The sequence below is a fragment of the Tenrec ecaudatus genome, chromosome 5, assembly GCF_050624435.1.
Source record: "Tenrec ecaudatus isolate mTenEca1 chromosome 5, mTenEca1.hap1, whole genome shotgun sequence".
NCBI classification, from domain to species: Eukaryota; Metazoa; Chordata; class Mammalia; order Afrosoricida; family Tenrecidae; genus Tenrec; species Tenrec ecaudatus.
This window is the reverse complement of record NC_134534.1, coordinates 35,730,433-35,750,669: the sequence shown is the minus strand read 5'-3', so window position 1 is coordinate 35,750,669 and position 20,237 is coordinate 35,730,433. Positions and strand designations below refer to the sequence as shown.

The 20,237-nt window shown below is 45.7% G+C and overlaps 1 protein-coding gene across 1 annotated transcript; it reads left to right on the top strand.

The window, feature by feature from the left end:
* The first annotated feature begins 1,149 nt into the window (after positions 1-1,149).
* Positions 1,150-19,902, top strand: ODF1 (outer dense fiber of sperm tails 1). Its single transcript, XM_075550600.1, has 2 exons — positions 1,150-1,469; positions 19,452-19,902. The coding sequence occupies exons 1-2, from the start codon at positions 1,150-1,152 to the stop codon at positions 19,900-19,902; spliced, it is 771 nt and encodes a 256-aa protein (XP_075406715.1).
* The last annotated feature ends 335 nt before the right edge of the window (positions 19,903-20,237 follow it).

Below are 20,237 nucleotides of genomic sequence, written 5' to 3'. Positions count from 1 at the left end.
GTACAATGCTCTTTCAATGTAGCTACCTGACTTAGCTTTCAACTGCTCTTCAAGCGAGGAAAAGAGTGATTCTTAAATTGTACTAAAAAAAGTTCAAACTCCTTAGTCTGATCCATAAGTCCTTGCACAGTGTGTCCTTTGTCTCCCTCATGTGTGTCAGATCTAACCACGCCCCCTCCAGTAAAGGCATAAAGGGGATTTGAGAGCAGCCTCGCACTTTGAAAGAACTAGAGGGATGGACGTACCATGAGCTAAGGTTGAATCTGAGTGTAAGGTTCAGCATACTGAGTCACTATGAACACTGACAAAAGTTGGGGTTTCAATCATGTGTCTTCAAGCAACTTTAAGCAGTTGGTTACAACATTCAATCAGCAGTTATACAACATACTCAACATACTATTTTTATCAATGACCAATAGTTGGGAAGAAATGGAATTGGGATGAGGTACCTAAAAGCTTGAAACAAGACCAGAGGTTTAATTGCTGTAAGGTTGTGATGGAGGACAAAGACCCTGATCGTGGAGAGGTTGGAGCTTAAGAGCAAGACCTCTGCCAAAGATCAGTGAGCCCTGGAATCGATTCCATGCGGTACGTTTGAGTTTTGAAGCCTCCAATGTTCAGTGAGCCTGGAGGGCCAAAGACAAAGATTGGCATGAGGATGGCTTAGTCTTAAAGACACTCAAGCCAGGGGTAGAGCCATTAGGGCATAGACATTAGAGGCAAGCACCCCTTCCCTGGCCCATATCAAAACCCGCAAACACCCAGATACAGCCAGGACTGGTCCTTAGAGCGTACAGAAGACATAAGCATTAAAAGTCAGCACCTCGAGCCCCAAAGAGATGTGCTGCCTTGGAGAGACCCGTCCAACTTAAAAGTAAATGCAATCTCAACATGAGTGTGTCTCTGAGAGCAGCTTTGTAGCTATAGGAAGGGTTCTGGAGACCGTGACTGTTTACCGCTCTCATGGTAACCAGAAGACTATGACATAGGTACAGGGCGGTGAGGTCATAGAACACCAGCTTTAAAAGAAATAAACCAGGAGCCCTTCGTTTAATTTTAAAAGAAACTTCTGAGAAGAGCTTAGAACAATTTTTTTCTCCTGAGTGCCATTTTCCAAGGGTACTCACCGAACACTCAGGTGTGACTGTGATGGCTGCACTGAGTTGTCTCTTGGACAGCGTTAGAAGGGACATTAAGAAGGTGGACAGAGAGCTGAGGCAATTGAGGTGCATCGACGAAATTAGCTCACGATGCCTGTGCGACTTATACATGCACCCCTACTGCTGTTGTGACTTGCACCCATATCCGTACTGCATGTGTTATTCAAAGCGATCACGGTCTTGCGGCCTGTGTGATGTCTATCCGTGTTGCCTGTGTGATTACAAGCTGTACTGCCTTCGACCATCTCTCAGAAGCTTGGAGAGGAAAGCCATTAGAGCCATAGAAGATGAAAAGAGAGAGCTCGCCAAGTAAATGAACTTCTTTTTAGATCTTTATAGTTTGTATGTTAGCCTTTAAGTTGGAATAAGGGGGGAATGTTGACCACCGATACCTGAACAAGATGGAAAGGGGTTCAGCATAATGACTCTGGTGAGTTAGGAGAGATTTAAGGAAAGAAGAGTACATGGGTCTATGGTGGGAACTGGAGGATTCTCAAAAGATAGTGTAATGATGTCGATTGGCAAGGTTGTGGGTGGTTTATAACAGGAATGCCAGCATGATAAATAATTTGGCTTTAATGGGGGAAAGAAGCAGGAGGTGTCATTAAAAAGCGATTGGAAGCAGCAAACTAAACATTTTTCCTGGTTATGAGTAAAGTGAATTGAGTAGATTTGGCCTTACAGGAACGACTCCAGGAAAAGTAATAATAATTGATCAAGTCCTTAATGTTTGCCAGAGGCAGGGGAGAAAATTGAACAATAGAGGCATTTCCTAGGCTTTGTAGGAAAACCTTGCTCCCTTCCCCCACTCCAGACAAAGCCTCCAAGCTCATTTGGAGTTGTCTATCCTATGATGGACTCATTCACCTCTAGTAAAGGCCGAGCAGCCACAGAACTGGGAGGAGCAACTTTCGGAGTAGACTCGAGAAGGTTTTCACTAAACTAAGTAATTTAAAAGCCATTTAACATTTTGGTTTTGTTGGGGTTGCATTTTCTTTTCACCTTTCACAGTCTTTCTCTTCTGTTTACACATGCCATTACTATTACTGTTGGGAAAATAGATGGTTGAAAGCCCTGTACCTTGGTTGGACAAACTATGGTACAACCAAGCTTTGGAGTGATCTGTAGGTATGAAAGGGATTCACAAACTTTTTTACGTATAGGTGTATTAAGTGAAAAAAGCAAAGTGCAAACCCATGTATTTAATATGGTAATATTTTTACAGGAGGGCATATTTAAATGATAGGCGGATAGATAGTTACATAGACAGACAGGGGGACAGGTAAGGATATTCCCTTGACAACCGTCAACTAGTGATGGGGATATTCATTACAAAGGGTAAGAATGCAATGAATTGTTCAGATCACCAACTGCCAAAGGTCAAGAATAGACCCCTTTCAAAAGCGTAGGGTGAAGCTTTCACCTGTAAATTCATCTACACCAGTGGTTCTCAACCTTCCCAAAATACAGTTCCTCATGTGGCGGTGACCCCCAACCATAAAATTACTTTTGTTGTTAATTCATCACTGTCATTTTGCTACGGTTATGAATTGGGTGACCCCTGCGAAAGGGTTGTTCGACCCCTAAAGGGGTTGAGATCCACAGGTTGAGAACCGCTGGTCTACAGTCGTTGAATCAATTACATTTGTACTCCTTAAGAGTAGTATCAAGTTACAACAAGTACAAGGAAGAAGAAAATGTTCTAGAATCGACCATGGTTATGATTCTACAGCTCTTCTTGATATGACGGAACTATTGAATTGTATGAAATGTGCATTGTGTGCCAATAATACTGCTAAAGAAAAAACAAGAGTATCAAGTTATAGAATTTGCTCACACTGTGAAGCAGATTCTTTTTTTTTTTTAAAGATCTGCTCCAAATGAGTGCTTGCTTGTGAGCAGGTCCAAGTGCTTTTGATTATTCAACACTCTTTTTTTTTTAATTAGAAGATTTTTGTGCGTGTGAAAAAATACCCTACAAAACATACACCCATCAAGCATTCTTCACATAACACTGTTCATTAACAATGATTACCTACTTTACCCTGTCGCTGCCCCTATTGTTTAAGTACTACTAACTTACGGTACCACACCTTAAAATTCTCACCTGTGTCTCAGGGCTACTTTTGTCCAGAGGATCTCCTATAGATAATTCCTTTAAAGAGCAATGCCCAAGGTAAGCATTTTTTATTGAATGAGCTAAATCATTACTTAGTTGAAAGACGACTTCATGGGAAAATTTGAGTTCAAGGCTTAAAAGTTATTTCCAGATTTGAGTTCTCTTGGAGTGTCAGTGTGTCCAGTAAGTCTGCTTTCCAACAATAAGTTGAAGTTCTGTTCTGCATGTTTTCCTCCTTTTGATCATGAACCAGCTATTGGGCCCTTGATCAAAATGCTCAGTAATGGCAGCTGGGCACCGTCCATTTCTTCTCGCAGCAGAGGAGATGGTAGTTTATGGAGGTATTAAGTACTCAATCCAAGATCCTTCCAGCTTTTGTCTCTTGGCTATGAGCCTCTTCCCAGAGTCTCCTGGGGAAGTTACCTTGCCTCCTTTGCCCTGGGCTCTCTCCTCCAGCTCCCGAAGGTCCTCTCTTGGGATGCAATCAACACAACTTCACGTTTCATTCTCACCAGGATGTTTAGACAAGTAGTAATACTTTCTTTAGTTTGAAATCCTTTTGCTGTCAGGCTGCACTCATTTTTCCTTCCTCTGTGCCTGGAGCAGTATGGGAAACTGGTGATGTCTGTCCAGTGATTCCCAGAGCTCTTAAGTGATGATTCTGAATCGGGGGCAGATTACCCATCTTTATTGAGGTGATGAACCCCATAGAAGACTGTCCACTACGGATTCATGAGTAAGCAAAAATAGGGTCGGGTTTTACTTGGGTGACTGTATAAACCGCTTTGATTCTGTAGGAAGGTGCTGTGGAGTTGGGGGAGAGAGAGACAGATGAGAGTCACACCTAGAAGCAGAATCTTTGGTGTGGAGGGAAAAAGTGAGCCAGTTCACTGCTGACCAGTAAGTGAGCACAAGTAAGCCTGTGCTGAGCTTATAGATGGGGTGGCCCTACACTTGTCTGAATCAATTTTAGAAAGGCACCCAGGCTTGGTCTCTTGTAGCTCCTCAGAGACACTCCTCTGCCTAGTCTCATCGCCTTGTGATAGATACTGTCCTATCATGTACCTCTGACACCTTTATAGTTCACTATCCAAGAAGGCGTAGGGTCACCCACAAGCCCAGATATTCAAGTTTACTGAATAGGGATGTAAATATGAAACTCTGATCCCAGCCCCAAGAACCCCCTCCCAAATTCCCAACGCTAATCTTTTTCATCCGAAGTCTCTCTTACCCTCCTTTATCTCTAAGTTAGCTCTCGGTTCCATAACTAAGTAGACCCTGACATATCATGTTGATTCAAAATGTTTTCAAAGTAGTCTTTGAGGAGGAACTTTGAGGTTAGAAAGCAGATTCACCTGGACTTTTGCTGCTTCAAAGAATGGTGGCGGTGCAGTGGTTCAGCACTGGGCTGCTGACCTCAAGGTGGGTAGTTCGAAACCTCTAGTGGCTCTGTGGGGACAAAAAAACGAGGGCTTTCTGCTCATGTCAAAAGTTACCGTCTCAGCAATCTACAGGGACAGTTCTACCCTGTCCTCTAGGGTCACTGAGTCGGCATCACCTTGATGGCAGTGAATGAGTGAGTAATTTGATTGCGCGAGAAACATGAGGCTTTCTATTCCCATAAGAGAACAACAGTTCTGTGGGGAGGGGTGGCATGGGAGAGGGGGAGGCGGGGAAAAGGAAGTGGGTGTTAACAAACCCAGGGACAAGGGAACAAGTGATCCAAAATCAATGGCAAGGAGGGTGTAGGAATCCTGGTAGGGCTTGATCAAGGGCAATGTAACTGAGAGGAATTACTGAAACCCAAATGAAGGCTGAACATGATAGTGAAACAAGAGGAAAGTAAAAGGAAATAAAGGAAGGAACTAGGAGGCAAAGGGCATTTATAGAGGTCTAAATACAGGCATGTACATGTGGAGATATATTTATATATGATGATGGGGAAATAGATCTATGGGTATATATTTATAGGTTAATACTGAGGTAGCAGATGGACATTGGGCTCAAGTACTCCCTGAAGGCAAGAACACTTTGTTCTATTAAACTGGTGTTCCATGATGCTCACCTTCCCGACCTGATCACGTAAGACAAAGCGGGTGCATAAACAAATGTTTTACTTTCTGTTGTTGCTTCATGGTACTCAATCTTGTGATAGTACATAGCATGTCTACCTGGAAGGGATAGGTGGAATAAACAAGCCAGAAGAGAGAACAATGAGATGACAGTTCTGGGAGGACATGGGGTGGCAGGGGAAAAGAAGATGGTGTTGACAAGCCCAGGGACAAGGGAATAACAAGTGATCCAAAATCAGTTTCAAAGAGGGTGTGGGAGGTCTTGCAGGGCTGGATCAAGGGCAATGTAACCAAGAGGAAATTCTAAAACCCAAATGAAGGCAGAACATGATAGTGAGACAAGAGGAAAGTAAAAAGAAACAGAGGAAAGAACTAGGAGGCAAAGGGTAGTCATAGAGATTTAAATACAGACATATAAAGATGTAAATATATTTATATACTACAAGGGGGAATAGATCTATGTACATATATTTATAGGTTTAGTATTAAGGAAACAGGTGGACAGTGGGCCCCTGCTCAAGTACTCCCTCAACACAAGAACACTTTGTTCTAACAATTCGGCAATCTGAGATGCTCACCTGCCTGGCATGATTGCTGATGACAATGGGTGCACAGGGAAATATGGTGAAGAAAACTGATGGTACCCGGCTACCAAAAGATAGAGCACCTGAAGTCTCAAAGACCTGAAGATAAACAAGCAGCCATCTAGCTGAGAGACAACAAAACCTACATGCAAGAAGCACACCGGCCTGTCCCAACTAGATCACTGAGGACAAAGTGGGTGCATAAGCAAAAGTTGCGAACAAAGCTGATGGTGCCCGGCTATCAAATGATATAGCATCAGAAGTCTTAAAGGCTTGAAGACAATCAGGCGGCCATCTAGCTAAGAAACAACAAAGCCCACAAGGAAGAAGCACACCAGCCTACCCCGATGCGAACACTGAAGACAAAATGGGTGCACGGGCAAGTGCAGTGAAGAAAGCTGATGGTGTCCAGTTGTCAAAATATATAGAAGCTGGGGTCCCATTAGCTGGAAGATAAACAAGGGGCCATCATGGAAGAAGCACTCCAGCCTGTGAGATGACAAGGTGTCAAAGGGATCAGGGATCAGGCATCAATGACAAAAAAAAATCATAGCATTGTGAATGGGGGGAGTGCAGAGTGGGGACCCAGGGCTCATATGGGGGAAATTGGACATCCTCTTGCAGAAGGGCTGTGGGGAGGTGATGAGCCAGTCAGAGTGCAGTGTAGCAACAATGAAACATACAATTTTCCTCTTGTTCTTGAATACTTCCTTTCCCCCACTATCATGATCCCAATGCTACCCTATATAACCGGCTGGACCGGGAGATATATACTGGGACAGATAGGAACTGGAAATATGGGGAATTCAGGACAGATGAGCCCCTCAGGAACAGTGGTGAGAGTGGTGATATCGGGAAGGTGGAGGGAGGGTGAGGGAGAAACGGAAAACAGATGACAAGGTCTACATGTAACCTCCTCCCTGGAGGACGGACAGCAGAGAACTGGGTGAGGAAGACGTCGGATGGTGTAAGATATGATAAAATAATAATTATTTATAAATTATCAAGGGTTCAGGGGGAGGGGAAGGGAGGAAGGAGGGGGAAAATGAGGAGTTGATACCAAGGGCTCAAGTAGAAAGCAGGTGTTTTGAGAATGATGATGGCAACATATGTACAAATGTGCTGGACACAAATGATGTATGTACAGATTGTAAAAAGAGTTATATGAGCCCCTAATAAAATGATTAAAAAAGAAAAAAAAACAAAAGTTCTAATAAAAAGAAAAAACAAAAGAAAGCTGATGGTACCCAGCTATCAAAAGGTATAGCATCTGGGATCTTTAAGGCTTGAAGATAAACAAGCAGCCATCTAGCTGAGAAGCAGCAAAGCCCACATGGAAGAAGCTCATCAGCCTGTGTGATCATGAGGTGTCGACGGGATCAGGTATCAGTCATCAAACAACAGATAATCATATCATTGTGAATGAGGGGGAGTGCGGAGTGGAGACCCAAAACCCATCCTGCAGGTAACAGGGCATCCCCTTACAGAAGGGTTGTGAGGAGATGAGCCAGTCAGGGTGCAGTATAGCATCAATGAAATATACAACTTTCCTCTAGTTTTTTTTAATGCTTCCTGCCCCCCCCCAACTATCATAATCCCAATTCTACCTTATAAATCTGGCTAGACCAGAGGATGTCCAGTGGTACAGATTAGAGCTGGAAACACAGGGAATCCAGGACAGATAAACCCCACAGGACCAATAATGAGAGTAGCAATACCAGGAGAGTAAGGAGCAGGTGGGGGAGAAACAGGGAACTGATCACAATGATCTACCTATAACCCCCTACCAGGGGGATGGACAACAGAAAACTGGGTGAAGGGAGACATTGGCCAGTGTAAGACATGAAAAAATAATAATGTATAAATTATCAAGGGTTCATGAGGAAGGGAGGGGAGGTGGGGAGGAGGGAAGGGGGGAATGGGAAGCTGATACCAAGGGCTCAAGTAGAAAGAAAATGCTTGAGAATGATGATTGCAACAAATGTAAAAATATGCTTGACACAATCTATGTTTGTAAGGATTGTGATAAGAGTTGTATGAGCCCCCAATAAAGTGATTAAAAAAAACAGTTACAGTCTCAGAAACCCTCAGGGGCAGTTCTACCCTGTTCAGGAGGGTCACGCTGAGTCAGCATCAACTTGATGGCGGTGAGTCTGGAGTTTTTTGACCAACAGGAAAATGGTGTTTCCTGGCCTGGAAGCACCACCCCTCCGGGATGTGTTTCTCTGGTATCTCACGCTTCGCTGACTCAGGATTAGCTACCATTGTCTCAACTTTCTCCCTAAGTTTCTAGAGCATTCTTGAATGTGTATTCTCGTGTGTGTGTGTGTGTGTGTGTGTGTGTGTGTGTGTGTGTGTGTGTATGTGTGTGTAGACTGGGCTTGGAAGCTCCAGTCCATTTCCATTGATTTCTCAGCTGCTGCTTCCAAAGATGCGGGGACAGTGGGGCCTCCATGGCTTTCCCTACTAGAGACCCCATGCAGCTCTCTCCTTCTGTAACCCCTCTCCGGGTTCATAGTCCTCCCAATCACCCATTGACCCATGCGGATCCCCCGGACTCTTCCTCCCTGTTCTGGAGACAGAGGCATTGAGGTCACCGAGCGTGGTTTCCTTTATGTCATGCCACCAGCTTAATTTAAGTTTGAACACGATTCACTACTACACTTGGTGCCCACCCTGGGAGATAAAGCGGCTCCTCTTCCGCCCTGCCTGTAGGGGTTCACTAATTCCTGAACGCACTGTGTCCTGCTACCTGGCCCTCGTCCTTGAGGACAAAGCTCTATTTGTAGCTAAAACACTAGAGAGGTAGGGGCTCTGCTCTCTATCCTAGATTGAATCCTGAGACTGGGTTTCCGTCCGCTCAGCCCTCTGTGGTTGACCTAAACCTTAATGAGAAATTCCTCTAAAAATTCCCACGAGAGGCACCATCTCCACCTTTAGACCCTGCCTTCCCCTTTCTTCTTTCATTTTGCCCTGTGTGCTTTGAGGATGAGATTTTCGCTACCGTAAAGTTATGGATTCAATCATCGGCTCTTCCTCTTTGAGGCTGGGGATTGCCAGCCTTCACTGCGAATTCCTTCTGAGGGTAGCACGGGCACACTTGGGGTTGACCCCTCAGAAAATCTCCCTATTTCCCAATAAGCTGACCCAGAGACCAGGCGCCGTTGAGGCCTTTGGAGAGGAAGCCAGGGCTTTCCCTCTGGAGGAGAACCCTGTTCCCCTGGCGCCTGGGGCCCTAGTGCAGGTGGAAATAAGCCGGGTCCCTGCGCTTCCGCTCATGACGGTCTCTTCGCACCTGCAGTTCTCAGTGCCCCTTCACCCCACAGCTGCCCACCCAATGCATCTCTGTTCTCGGGTTCCTCCTCGTTTCCTGAGACAGAGCTTGAGACTTGGTCACTTGCAGTCTGAGATTTAAGTCAATTTTGCGTAAGCTGGAGCCTGGCATAGCCTGATGGGGGACATGTACTCTTTATAGCGAAATTTCCTTGGCGCAGTGGTTGAAGCCTTGGCTGCTAACAGAAAGGTCAGCAGTTGGAGCCCACCCTGGGAGCTCCCTGGGAGCAAGCTGTGGCTATTGTTTCTGTAAGGGTTATAACCCCAGAAACACGATGGGGTTCAACCCTGTCCTAGAGGGGTGCTGTGAATCGCAATTGGCTTAACAACACTGCACAGCGGGCACTCTCTATAGAGAGCAAACAATGGGCCCGGGACTTCATGTTCATGTAATCCTCGTAACATCTGTGGGGTGGAAGTATTATAGATATTTTATAGAAGATTATATGGACTTAGGGGCAAGATTTTAGGGTAGCAGGCAGTGGCAGAGCCAAGTCCTGAAGCCCGGGTCTGGCAGCCAGGTCAGCCAGCAGTTCTCAGAGTGGTCCTGGACCACCACCAGCAGCATTGGAACTGGTTAGACATGTAAATTCCTGGGCTCCACCACAGACCATGGAGTCAGAGACTCGCAGGCTGGGACCCAGCCACCTGAGTTTTCACAAGGCCTATGGAGTCCCAGGCCACCTGCTCCCTTCTGAGTGGCACTGTTCTCAGGGATCAATCTAAAGGCCAGCCTGCCTGAACACCACTTCAGAGTTACTGGAAGACAGGGATGGCAGGAAAAGAAGAACGGAGAAGAGGTAGATTGGAAAGGAGTGATAGACAGATCTTCGGAAGAGGTCTAACGCGAGGGAGGAAAGGCAAAGAACTCCCAGGAGGGTTAGAGCTTGAAGACCCGGGGCCATTTGTCTCTGGACCTTGGCGGCATTTTTCAACATGTTCATGACTTTATTCATCACCAGACTGAAGAACATGCTCAGCATACCTTAAGCGGAAAGAACTCAAGAAAACACTCAAGCCTCGAGTTCAAATACTGAAAAATCTTATGGGGAAAATAGTTAATGTTCAAAAACGCGTCAAGTGAAGATGGGAAGAATACACAGTTATGATGCCAAAAAGCACTGTTCAAAGACGCGTCAAGTGAAGATGGGAAGAATACACAGTTATGATGCCAAAAAGCACTGGCCAAGGAGGCAGCATGTGAGCAAGAACCAATGGTGCTGGAGGAAGAAGTTCAAGTTGCACTGAAAGCATTCGTCCCAAACAAGACTCCAGGGATTGATGGGATATCAATTAAAATGTTTCGACAAGCTGATGAAGCACTGGAAACACACTTACCTGTCTATGCCAGGAAATTTGGAAGGCAGCAAATTGACCAAGTGAGTGAAAGAGATATATATTTGTACCCACTCAAAAAAAAGTGACCCAACAGAATATTCAAATTATAGGACAATATCATTGATACCACATGCAAGCAAAACTTTGCTGAAGATCACCCAACAATGATTGCTGCAGTACATTGACAGAGAGCTGCCAGAGGTTCAGGCCAGATTCAGAAAAGGACCTGGGACACCGGGTATCATTGTTGATACATCTTTCTCAAAGCAGAGAATGTCACAAAGATGTCACTTGTGTTTCACTGACTGCGTAAAGGCATTCGACGGTGTGGATCATAACAAACAGTGGAGACTCCTGAAAACAATGGGAATTCTAGAACACTTGATGATGTTCATGTGGAATTTATACATGGATTAAGAGGCAGTTGTGTGAACAGAACAAGGGAATGCCACATAGTTTAAGACCAGGAAAGGTGTGTGTCAGGGTGTTGTCCTCATATTTATTTGATCTGTATGCTGGGAAAATCACAGAGTAGCTGCAGTATATGAAGAAGAACGTGGCATCAGGCCTGGAGGAAAGCTTAACCACCTGTGCCAAGCAGATGACATAACCCTGCTGGCTGAAAATGAGGAGGATGTTAAGCACTTGCTGAGGAAGATCCAGGATTGCAGCCTTCAGGATGAATTACAACTCAACGTAAACAAAACCCAAATCCTCACAACTGGACCAATCGGTAACATCATGATAAATGGAGAAAAGGTTGAAGGTGTCAAGGAGGTCATCTTGCTTAGATCTGCCATCAGTCAAGAGATCAAAAGATGTGCTGCTTAGGTGAATCTGGTTGAAGCCCTCCGTTGAGTATTGAAAAGCAAGGATGTTACCTCAAAACCTAAGGTGTGCCTGACCCAGACCATGGTATTATCGATTGTTAAAGTGGGACATTGACTAAGGAAGCCCAAAGAATTGGTGTGTTTGCATGGTGGTGCTGGTGGAGACTTTGAAAAGTGTCATTGACTGTTAAAATGCCAAACCAGCCTGTCTGGGCAGACGTATGACCAGAGTGGTCATTAGAGGCAAGGATGGCCAGACTTCATCTTCCATACTTTGGGTGCATTCTCAGGACGGACCATGGAGAAAGGACACCCTGTTGGGTAAAGTGGAGGGGCAGTGAAAAAGAGGAAGGGCCTCAAGGAGATGGATGGACACAGTGGCTGCACCAGAGGGCTCAGCCAGAGGCACGGTGGTGAGGACTGGACACTGTCTCGTCGTTTTGTGCACAGGTCACTATGGGTCAGAACTGGCTTGATAGCACCCAGCAACAACAATCAACGGAAGGTGGCGGGGACCCTGAATATACTTTCAAGAACTTAGTTGTCCATGCAGGTGAAACTCAGCTGCAATAGGAAGAGGGATTTCAGAGCCAGGCAGGCTGCTGCTCATCTTCCTATGGCACTTCTACGAACAATCAAAGGGACTAGATTCTGTAAAATTACAGTGGTTAAATGTCACGCTTGTGGCAACAGAAGGCTAAGAGGCAATCGCTCCCTTTTATCCAGAACTCGTGAACTCATGGACAAGCTCATGTGGGATGACGAAAGACCATCGACAGGCAGGATTTGAGTCTCAAGTTCAGAGTCGAGTTTGATGAATAAAATGTGGCTCCAGAATTTCTCGAAACCCACACTACTCCGTGGGGACCTGACCTCATCGTCTCCGGATGTTCCCTTCCCATCGCTCTCATCTCTCTGCGCTCCTGTCTTCTCATCTTTGCTGTAGAGTAAATTGTTGGTCTCATGTAACGACCTTTTTAGCCTTTTATTCTGAATAGTGAAAGGCTTACAGAGGAGGTCAGCTTTCCATTCAGCAACGTATTCTTAGCATGTCATTGATCGCAACCCCACAAGGGAATCTCCCCATCCTGCTGCTTCCTTGCTTCCTCTTCCTCTCCCGTCTTCCTTCCTAACCCTTCGGAACTTTGTCCTTGAGTATATGCTGCCCTTTGAGTTTCAAATGACTGTTTATTCTAGGTGTGCACACCTCCCAAGCATTATGGTTCCACAGAGAGACCTATCTATTTTTTGACTGGAAGCACTGATGACCCTGCAGGCTATTAGCCGCAAGGTTGGGGGTTCAAACTTACCAGCCACTCCATAAGAAAACGATAAAGCAATCTGCTTCTGCTGAGACTGACAGTCTTGGAAGCCCTGGGGAGCAGTTCTACTCTGTCCCACAAGGGTCACTATGAGCTGAGATCAACACCATGACAGTACCCTCCCCCCCCCCCTTTTTAAAGGTGTTGTTGTTAGTTTGGCTGAAAATTGAGTCACAGAAGTTCATTCTCAGACCTAAAAGGTGACTCAAGGCCTTAATCTCAAGTTTCCACTGGTCTTATAGTTTGTAAATGAAGCCCACGCCCATAGGTGATGCACTTCCTTTTGTGTGCCTGTTATTTCCATAGATGGAGACGTCAAGGGAAAGTTTCAATTTAAGGCTTAAGAAGTACTTGAGGGTGATCCTCTCAGGGAATCCTCCATTCTCAATTGGTCCACGAGTCTGGACCTTTTAAGAATATGAGTTCTGTTTCACATTTGCCTCCCATTGTATTCAGGCCCACCTATGGCGCCCTGATCAGAGCTGTCACCATGGGAGATTCTGGAGCGACCCAGCAAAGGTTCAGAGTGCTCTCCTCTTGCTCTTGGTGGCTTCCGCTCCCAAACTGGCCCTTCCGGAGAGGAGAGCACAGGAAAGAGAGTTGGGGCTGGTTTCCTGCTGTCTTGTGACTGACGGCCTGACCATCTAGGGAGGCAGGGCTTGTCCCCCTGGCTATGCCAGTGAGACAGAGGCTTTCTGAGAGTCCAATCTCTTCCTTATCCTTTGCTGACCAACAGGTGTCCTGTCACACCCAGAACACGGTGGCCATGACCTAGGCATCCTCAGGGCTGGGGCCGGGCTTGGCAATGGAATGGCCTGTCCACACGGTCTTCTGGCAGTCGTGCCCAAGCCGTTTGATCCTGGTTGCCTTGGTGTTTTCCAGGACCGAGCTCTTTGATTACTTTGTAAATAGACCCCAAGTCCGGAGTCTTGGCTTGCAACCTTCACATTATTGTTAAATCAATCATGTTAGGGCTTATCGTTGGAAATTATAGATGAAGAATAACATGTGTAGCATGATTTAATATGATCTCAAATATATATATGAAGATAAGTCAGAAAGTGTGAACTCGGGTTCCAGTTCATACATGTATAAGTGTGTTCAAAACAGAAGATGTCTAACATGCCCCTGCCATCAGCAATGTGATCATCCCCATATGTTAGGTGCTTTTGGTGTGGTGGTGGGGGGGTCCAATCAAAACAATGGCTTCTGAGAGGATCTGCTGAGCCAGTTGAATTCAAAGCAGAGAGATCCACTCAGAAGATCGCTGAGATGGGCGTTTTGTGTGGGTTCAATCTTTTTATTCCTAGGGGTGGTGTTAATAGATTCTCCTAAAAGACAGAGGATGGTATGAAGAAGCTTTCAAAAAGCTGAAACCCGCATCGGGGAGGAAAAGGCCTGGGTAGCGGCGCCAGATCTTTGTTTTATCTTTTCACCACAGCGCACATGCTCATTCTTTGAGGGAAGCAAAGCTGTCCTAAGAGACCTTTCTTCGGAAACTTATACCATCCACCCAGCAGCCCCGAGATTGCTCTTTAGGCTTCTTTTGTTCCCCAGACTCAAAGAACACAGGAGTATGCTGTCAGTCCCTCGAGGATGTTAAAATGGCTGTGACAATTTTATATAAATTTATATAAATGAAAGAGCATTGGTGTGTGTGTGGGGGGATGTTACTAGAGGGATGGAAACACCGTCTTTGGTGTTTCTGTCTAAGTGGAGGCTATGTGGAGAAACGAGAGCTTTGTGTTGTTTGATGTCATTGAGTTGGTTTCGACTCATAGGGAGCCCGTGCCCAACCGAACCAAACACCGCCCAGATGCCCACCATCTTCACAATCATCGTGAGTCCATTGTTGCAGCCAGTGTCCAGCTCCTTGAAGATCTTCTTATTGTTTGCTGGCCCTCCACTTTCCGAAGCACGATGTCCTTTACCAAGGACTCGACTCTCCTACGAACCAGTCGAAAGTACCCGAGACAAAAATCTCGCCATTCTCAATTGCAAGGGGCATTCTGATTGTACTTCTTCCAGCACAGATATGCGTGTTCTTTTGGCAGTACTTTCAATGTTCTCCAAGATCATTTGAATTCATCCATTTGTCAGTCTTCCTTATTCATTGTTCAACAGTCCTATGCATACGAGACCATTGAAAATACTTTGGTTTGGGTCAGGCACACTGATGTCTTCAAAGGGACAGCCTTGTTCCTTAAACTTCAAGGGATCTTCTGTAGACTGGCCCATTATGACATAGTTCTGTAGACAGGCTCATTATGACGTAGTTCTGTAGACGGGCTCATTAGGACGTAGTTCTGTAGACGGGCTCATTATGACATAGTTCTGTAGACGGGCTTATTATGACGTAGTTCTGTAGACTAGCTCATTATGACGTAGTTCTGTAGACGGACCCATTATGACGTAGTTCTGTAGACGGACCCATTATGACATAGTTCTGTAGACGGGCTCATTATGACGTAGTTCTGTAGATGGGCTCATTATGACATAGTTCTGTAGACGGGCTCATTATGACATAGTTCTGTAGACGGGCTCATTATGACGTAGTTCTGTAGACAGGCTCATTATGATGTAATTCTGTAGACGGGCTCATTATGACGTAGTTCTGTAGACGGACTCATTATGACGTAGTTTGATCTCTTGACTGCTGCCTTACAAGCGTTGACTGTGCATCCCGCCACACGAAATCCTAGCAACGTCTATCTTTTCTCCATCTAACCTGATGCTGTCTGGTGGTCCAGATATGAGGAGTTTTGTTTTCTTTAGCTTGAGTTGTAATCTATACTGGAGGTTGCAGTCTTTGATCTGCATCAGCAAGTCACAATAGCTTCATGTTTTGATATCTTTGTTTAATAAAGGAGTCTAGATTTTGTAGCACTGCTGTTCAACTATCCTCACATATACCCTCATACATCTTCACCAAAGTGACTAAAATGTTAAGCATTCTTTCAATTCTGGGTATTTTCACAATCCTTATGCTTACCTGTACTTTGTGAATTTTTTTTACATTGACCTTTACAACATGAATAACCAGACTTCAGCATAGAAAGTAAGAATTGAAAACACATCTCCAAATAATCACTTAACCATAGAATCCAGACTCCTAAAATCAGAAGAGGTTCTATAAATGAGATGCAAAGTCATTTGTCAGGAATGGCTCTTAGGACCCGTCCAGCTCCTTTTAAAATGGTTTTATGTGATATAAAAGGATCATTTAGAGTATTAGAATGTTTGAGGATCAGGCAAGTAGAAAGAAAATGGGCCTGAAGTAGAGCCAGGCAACACAGAGCTCATGCCAGGAACCAGTGGCCAAACAGGGCTTTCATCTCAAGGACTCGTCCTCTCTGATGGTGAAGACCTCAGTCTTGGCCTGAGACAGGCTTGGATGGCAGTCTAAGCTTGGCCATTCACCACCACCACCAATTCCTCATCTGTAAAATGGTGATAATTACATGTACATCTTTCAGGGGATTGTAGGAAATAATGCTTCCAACATGCTTAGTGGTGCTATACAAGCACACTGAGGGAGTAAAAAGAAGATATCTTAAAACTACTGAAGGCACCCCGGTGAGGCAGTAGTTAAGCACACAGCCGCTAACTGAAAGGTTGGAGGTTCGAGCTCCACAGGAGAAAGATGCGGCAGTCTGCGTACATAAGGATTAAAAACTAAAACCAAATTCACTGTCATCGAGTTGATTCCCACTCTTAGGGACCCTGGAAGATAGACTAGAACGGCCCCTGTGGGCTTCTGAGGCTCTAGGTCTTGATGGGAGGAGAAAGCTTCATCTTTCCTCCCCGATGCAGCTGGTAGGCTTGAACTGATGCCCTTGGGGTTAGCAGCCCAACATCCATCATCCCCAATGCCACCAGAACTCCACACAAAGATCGCCGGCTTGGAAACCCTGAGGGCCACTTCTCCTTTGTCTGGGAGAGTTTCTATGTGTTGCAGTTGACTAACCGGTAACAGGGTTTTTTTTTTGTTTTATTTTTCTCGCTTCTATTGATTTCTGACCATGTACCGAATGTTATTTTAAATGCCTTTCTTGTATTAACTACTTTACTCCTTCCTTCAAACAGCTATTTGAGGCACCTTGTTATCAGTACGATCTCAGTTTGGTAGAGGTGACAAAGCAAAAGGAGGTGAAGTAACTTGCCCTAGGTCACACAGCTGATCGGTGGCAGAGCTAAGATTTGAACAACTGCTGTGCCCTTAGACACTCCCTTTCACCCCCTCTTGAACACACAAGTCATCAGTTAGTGTGAGTTGCTGGGATTTATGATCAATAGGAAAGGTCCACGTGGTAGGAATGCTAAGTAGCAGCGAGGTAGCATTGTAAGAACCATGGGTTCATGTTAGCTGCTCTAGGTGGGCAGAACTTGGTGTTGGATGACTATTATTACTATCATGTTAAAAAAAAAACAACCCAAATCCTCATAACTCGAGTCATGACAAATGGTGGGAAGACAGAACTTATCAAGGGTTTATTTGACTGGATCCACAGTCAGTGCTCATGGAAGCATCCAGGGCATTTTCAGTAGTCCCGTGTGCACATCAAAGCTGGGCTGCGAATGAGGACAGTTGAAGAATCGCCGTTGCACTTGAACCACGGTGTTGGTGAAGACTATTGGAAGCACCGCAGATTGCCAGAAGCACAAACCCATCTGTCCTGGACGAAGGGTGCTCCCTAGAAGTGAGGATGGTGAGGTTTCATCTCGTGTATTAGGGACATGTTATCTGTACTGGAGTAGAAAGTCTCGTCTTTCTCCCACGGAGTGGCTGATGGATTCAAACTGCTGACCCTGCCGTTAGCAGCACAATGTGGAACCATTATGCCACTTGGGCTCCAGCATCGTTTAAACCTAACCAGTGATCCGCTATGAGAGACCAGGCAAAAGCTGCAGTTATCAGAGGACGGCTTTGAGGTGAATGCCTTGCAGGTGGTGGTGGCTCCCCATCCACTGAGAGGGAGGGATGTGCTGGGATTGGTTGGGTTTGCCAGCTCCCATCGTGTAAATCCTCATACAGTGGTCACCTTCAATATGAGTCATTGGCTGAGGCACTGGGAAGAGATGGCACTATCAATGACGTCACTAGCAGGGGCTGGGAGAGCAGACCACAGCTGGCAATCCTGTCAGTTTAGGTGACATAAAAAATGATTGCTTATAAAATTTTTGCACAGTGTTTCAGCATAAATCTATCATTTTCAGGAAAACATCTGTTTCTTAGTTACAATAATAATAACAATCCCAGCTTGCATGTATCACGGTGCCTTCAAACTAAGCGTCTATGCTAATTTACTCTTTGAATCGTCTAATGTGGCCTGGCCCGAGCCGGCATCGTTACCTAACTATAATGGTGATTTGAATCCAGTGCTTTTTGTTGTTGTTGTTTTCTTGAATCCAGTGGTTTTTTGTCTGCACGTTCTAATAGCCCACCTGATTGTGCATAATTGCTGATTGTATAAAAATTTCTGCTATCTTAGCTATAATATTGTGTTCATTAGTCTTTGTGAATCTCTATCAATAACTTTCTTTTGAGGATGAAATTGTAATTAATGAAAACGGAGAACAACAAAGTCTTGTTCAGTTACTAATTGCGTCGCAAGTAAGGCTGTTGTCATTCCATGCAGAAAGATTTGACTATGTTGCTAGCACTCATGCGATCTAAGAAATATGAAATCTATGCAACTTAGAGCCATACATATCATGTATTATTTTAGGACACAAATTGATAGTGACCATTGCTAAGGATTCTGTAGGAGCCCTGGTGGCTATACGTTGGGCTGCTAACTGCAAGGTGAGCAGGTGGAAACTGGCACCATCTGCTCCAAGGGAGAACAACGGGCTCTCTACTGTCATGAACAGCTACCGTCTTGGAAGGTCCCAGGGACAGTTCTGCCCTGTGTTGTAGGGTCACTATGAGTCTGAATGGACTCAGTGGCAGGGAGAAGGATTCTGTATGGTCTGGTACAGGAGGAGGTTCGTGGGGGTGGGGTGTGACACCAGGAGTTACCACACTGGGTGGCCCTAACCTTAGTGATGCCACTGTGAACAAGGAGCTTTTGCAAACTGATAAGACCCAGGTGCAACACACCACTGGGGGGCCATTCCAAAGCAGACCAGCACAGGCCCTCGCAGTGGACTGGAGCCCCGCGGTGCTGGGCCAGCCCTCTCTAGTCGGGAGCAGTCTCCCAGGTGCAGAGGAGGAGAATCTCAGGACCTGCTTGGGGTTAGCAGCCCACAGCCAGCCCACTGCACTACCGGTGTCAAGTTCAACCCCATCACCATCACCATCATCTCATCTACTCCTCCCAACAGCCCTACGATTAGATGCTAATATTTCCATTTTACAGATAAGGACATTGAGTCACTGAGAGGTTAAGGAACCTGCCCAAAGTTCCACAGCTAGTAAGAGACAGGACTGGATTTAAATAGGCGAAAGGACAACCCCCAGCAGAGTGGGACCTTAGGTAGGGAAGACCAGAGGAAAGGAGTCTCATTTTTTCTTTACTTCCTTCCTTAAAGTTTGACTTCTCACAATGACTAGAGTTAACTTTTGCTCTTTTGCTTTTAAAGATAGAGATTAGAGTGTTGCTTCTTAAGATATGTCTGGGTTCTGAGCTGCTTCTGTCTCCCCTCCACTCTCCCCACCCCCCCCACCCCTGTTTGCTCTCGAATTTCCAGAATAAGAAGAACCACCAACCGAATTCTGGCTTCCTCTTGCTGTAGCAGTAACATTCTAGGAGCGGTGAACGTGTGCGGCTTTGAGCCCGACCAAGTGAAAGTTCGAGTGAAGGACGGAAAGGTGTGCGTGTCGGCCGAGCGGGAGAACAGGTACGACTGCCTGGGGTCGAAGAAGTACAGCTACATGAACATCTGCAAAGAGTTCAGCTTGCCCCCCTGCGTGGATGAGAAGGACGTTACATACTCCTACGGGCTGGGCAGCTGCGTCAAGATCGAGTCTCCTTGCTACCCTTGTGCTTCACCCTGCAACCCTTGCAACCCCTGCAATCCTTGCAACCCCTGCAGCCCCTGCAGCGCCTGCAGCCCCTGCAGCCCCTGCAGCCCGTGTGACCCCTGCAATCCGTGCTATCCCTGCGGAAGCCGCTTCTCCTGTAGGAAGATGATCTTGTAAGGTGTGCACTCCCTGGACTTAATCTAGACATCAGTGGTATTTCAGTCAGGCGGCTCTTCGAGGATTCCCCCCGCCCCCTCCCATAGCCCTTGTTGTTCATGTACATAGGAAGCTAAATACATAACTGAGCATCTATTGGTGTCTTGTGAGAATCCTTTGCTTCAACAAGTCAGCAGCTCTGCACCGTTGGTGGACTCGCAGAGAAAGCATTCATGGGAGCAGAAGCTGACACAGGGGGATCTGCTCTCCCATGTCATCCTCCAGACCTGGCTTCCTCCAAATGCCGGGCAGGGGGGGATATGGATAAGAAATACATATATACTAGATTTAAAGCT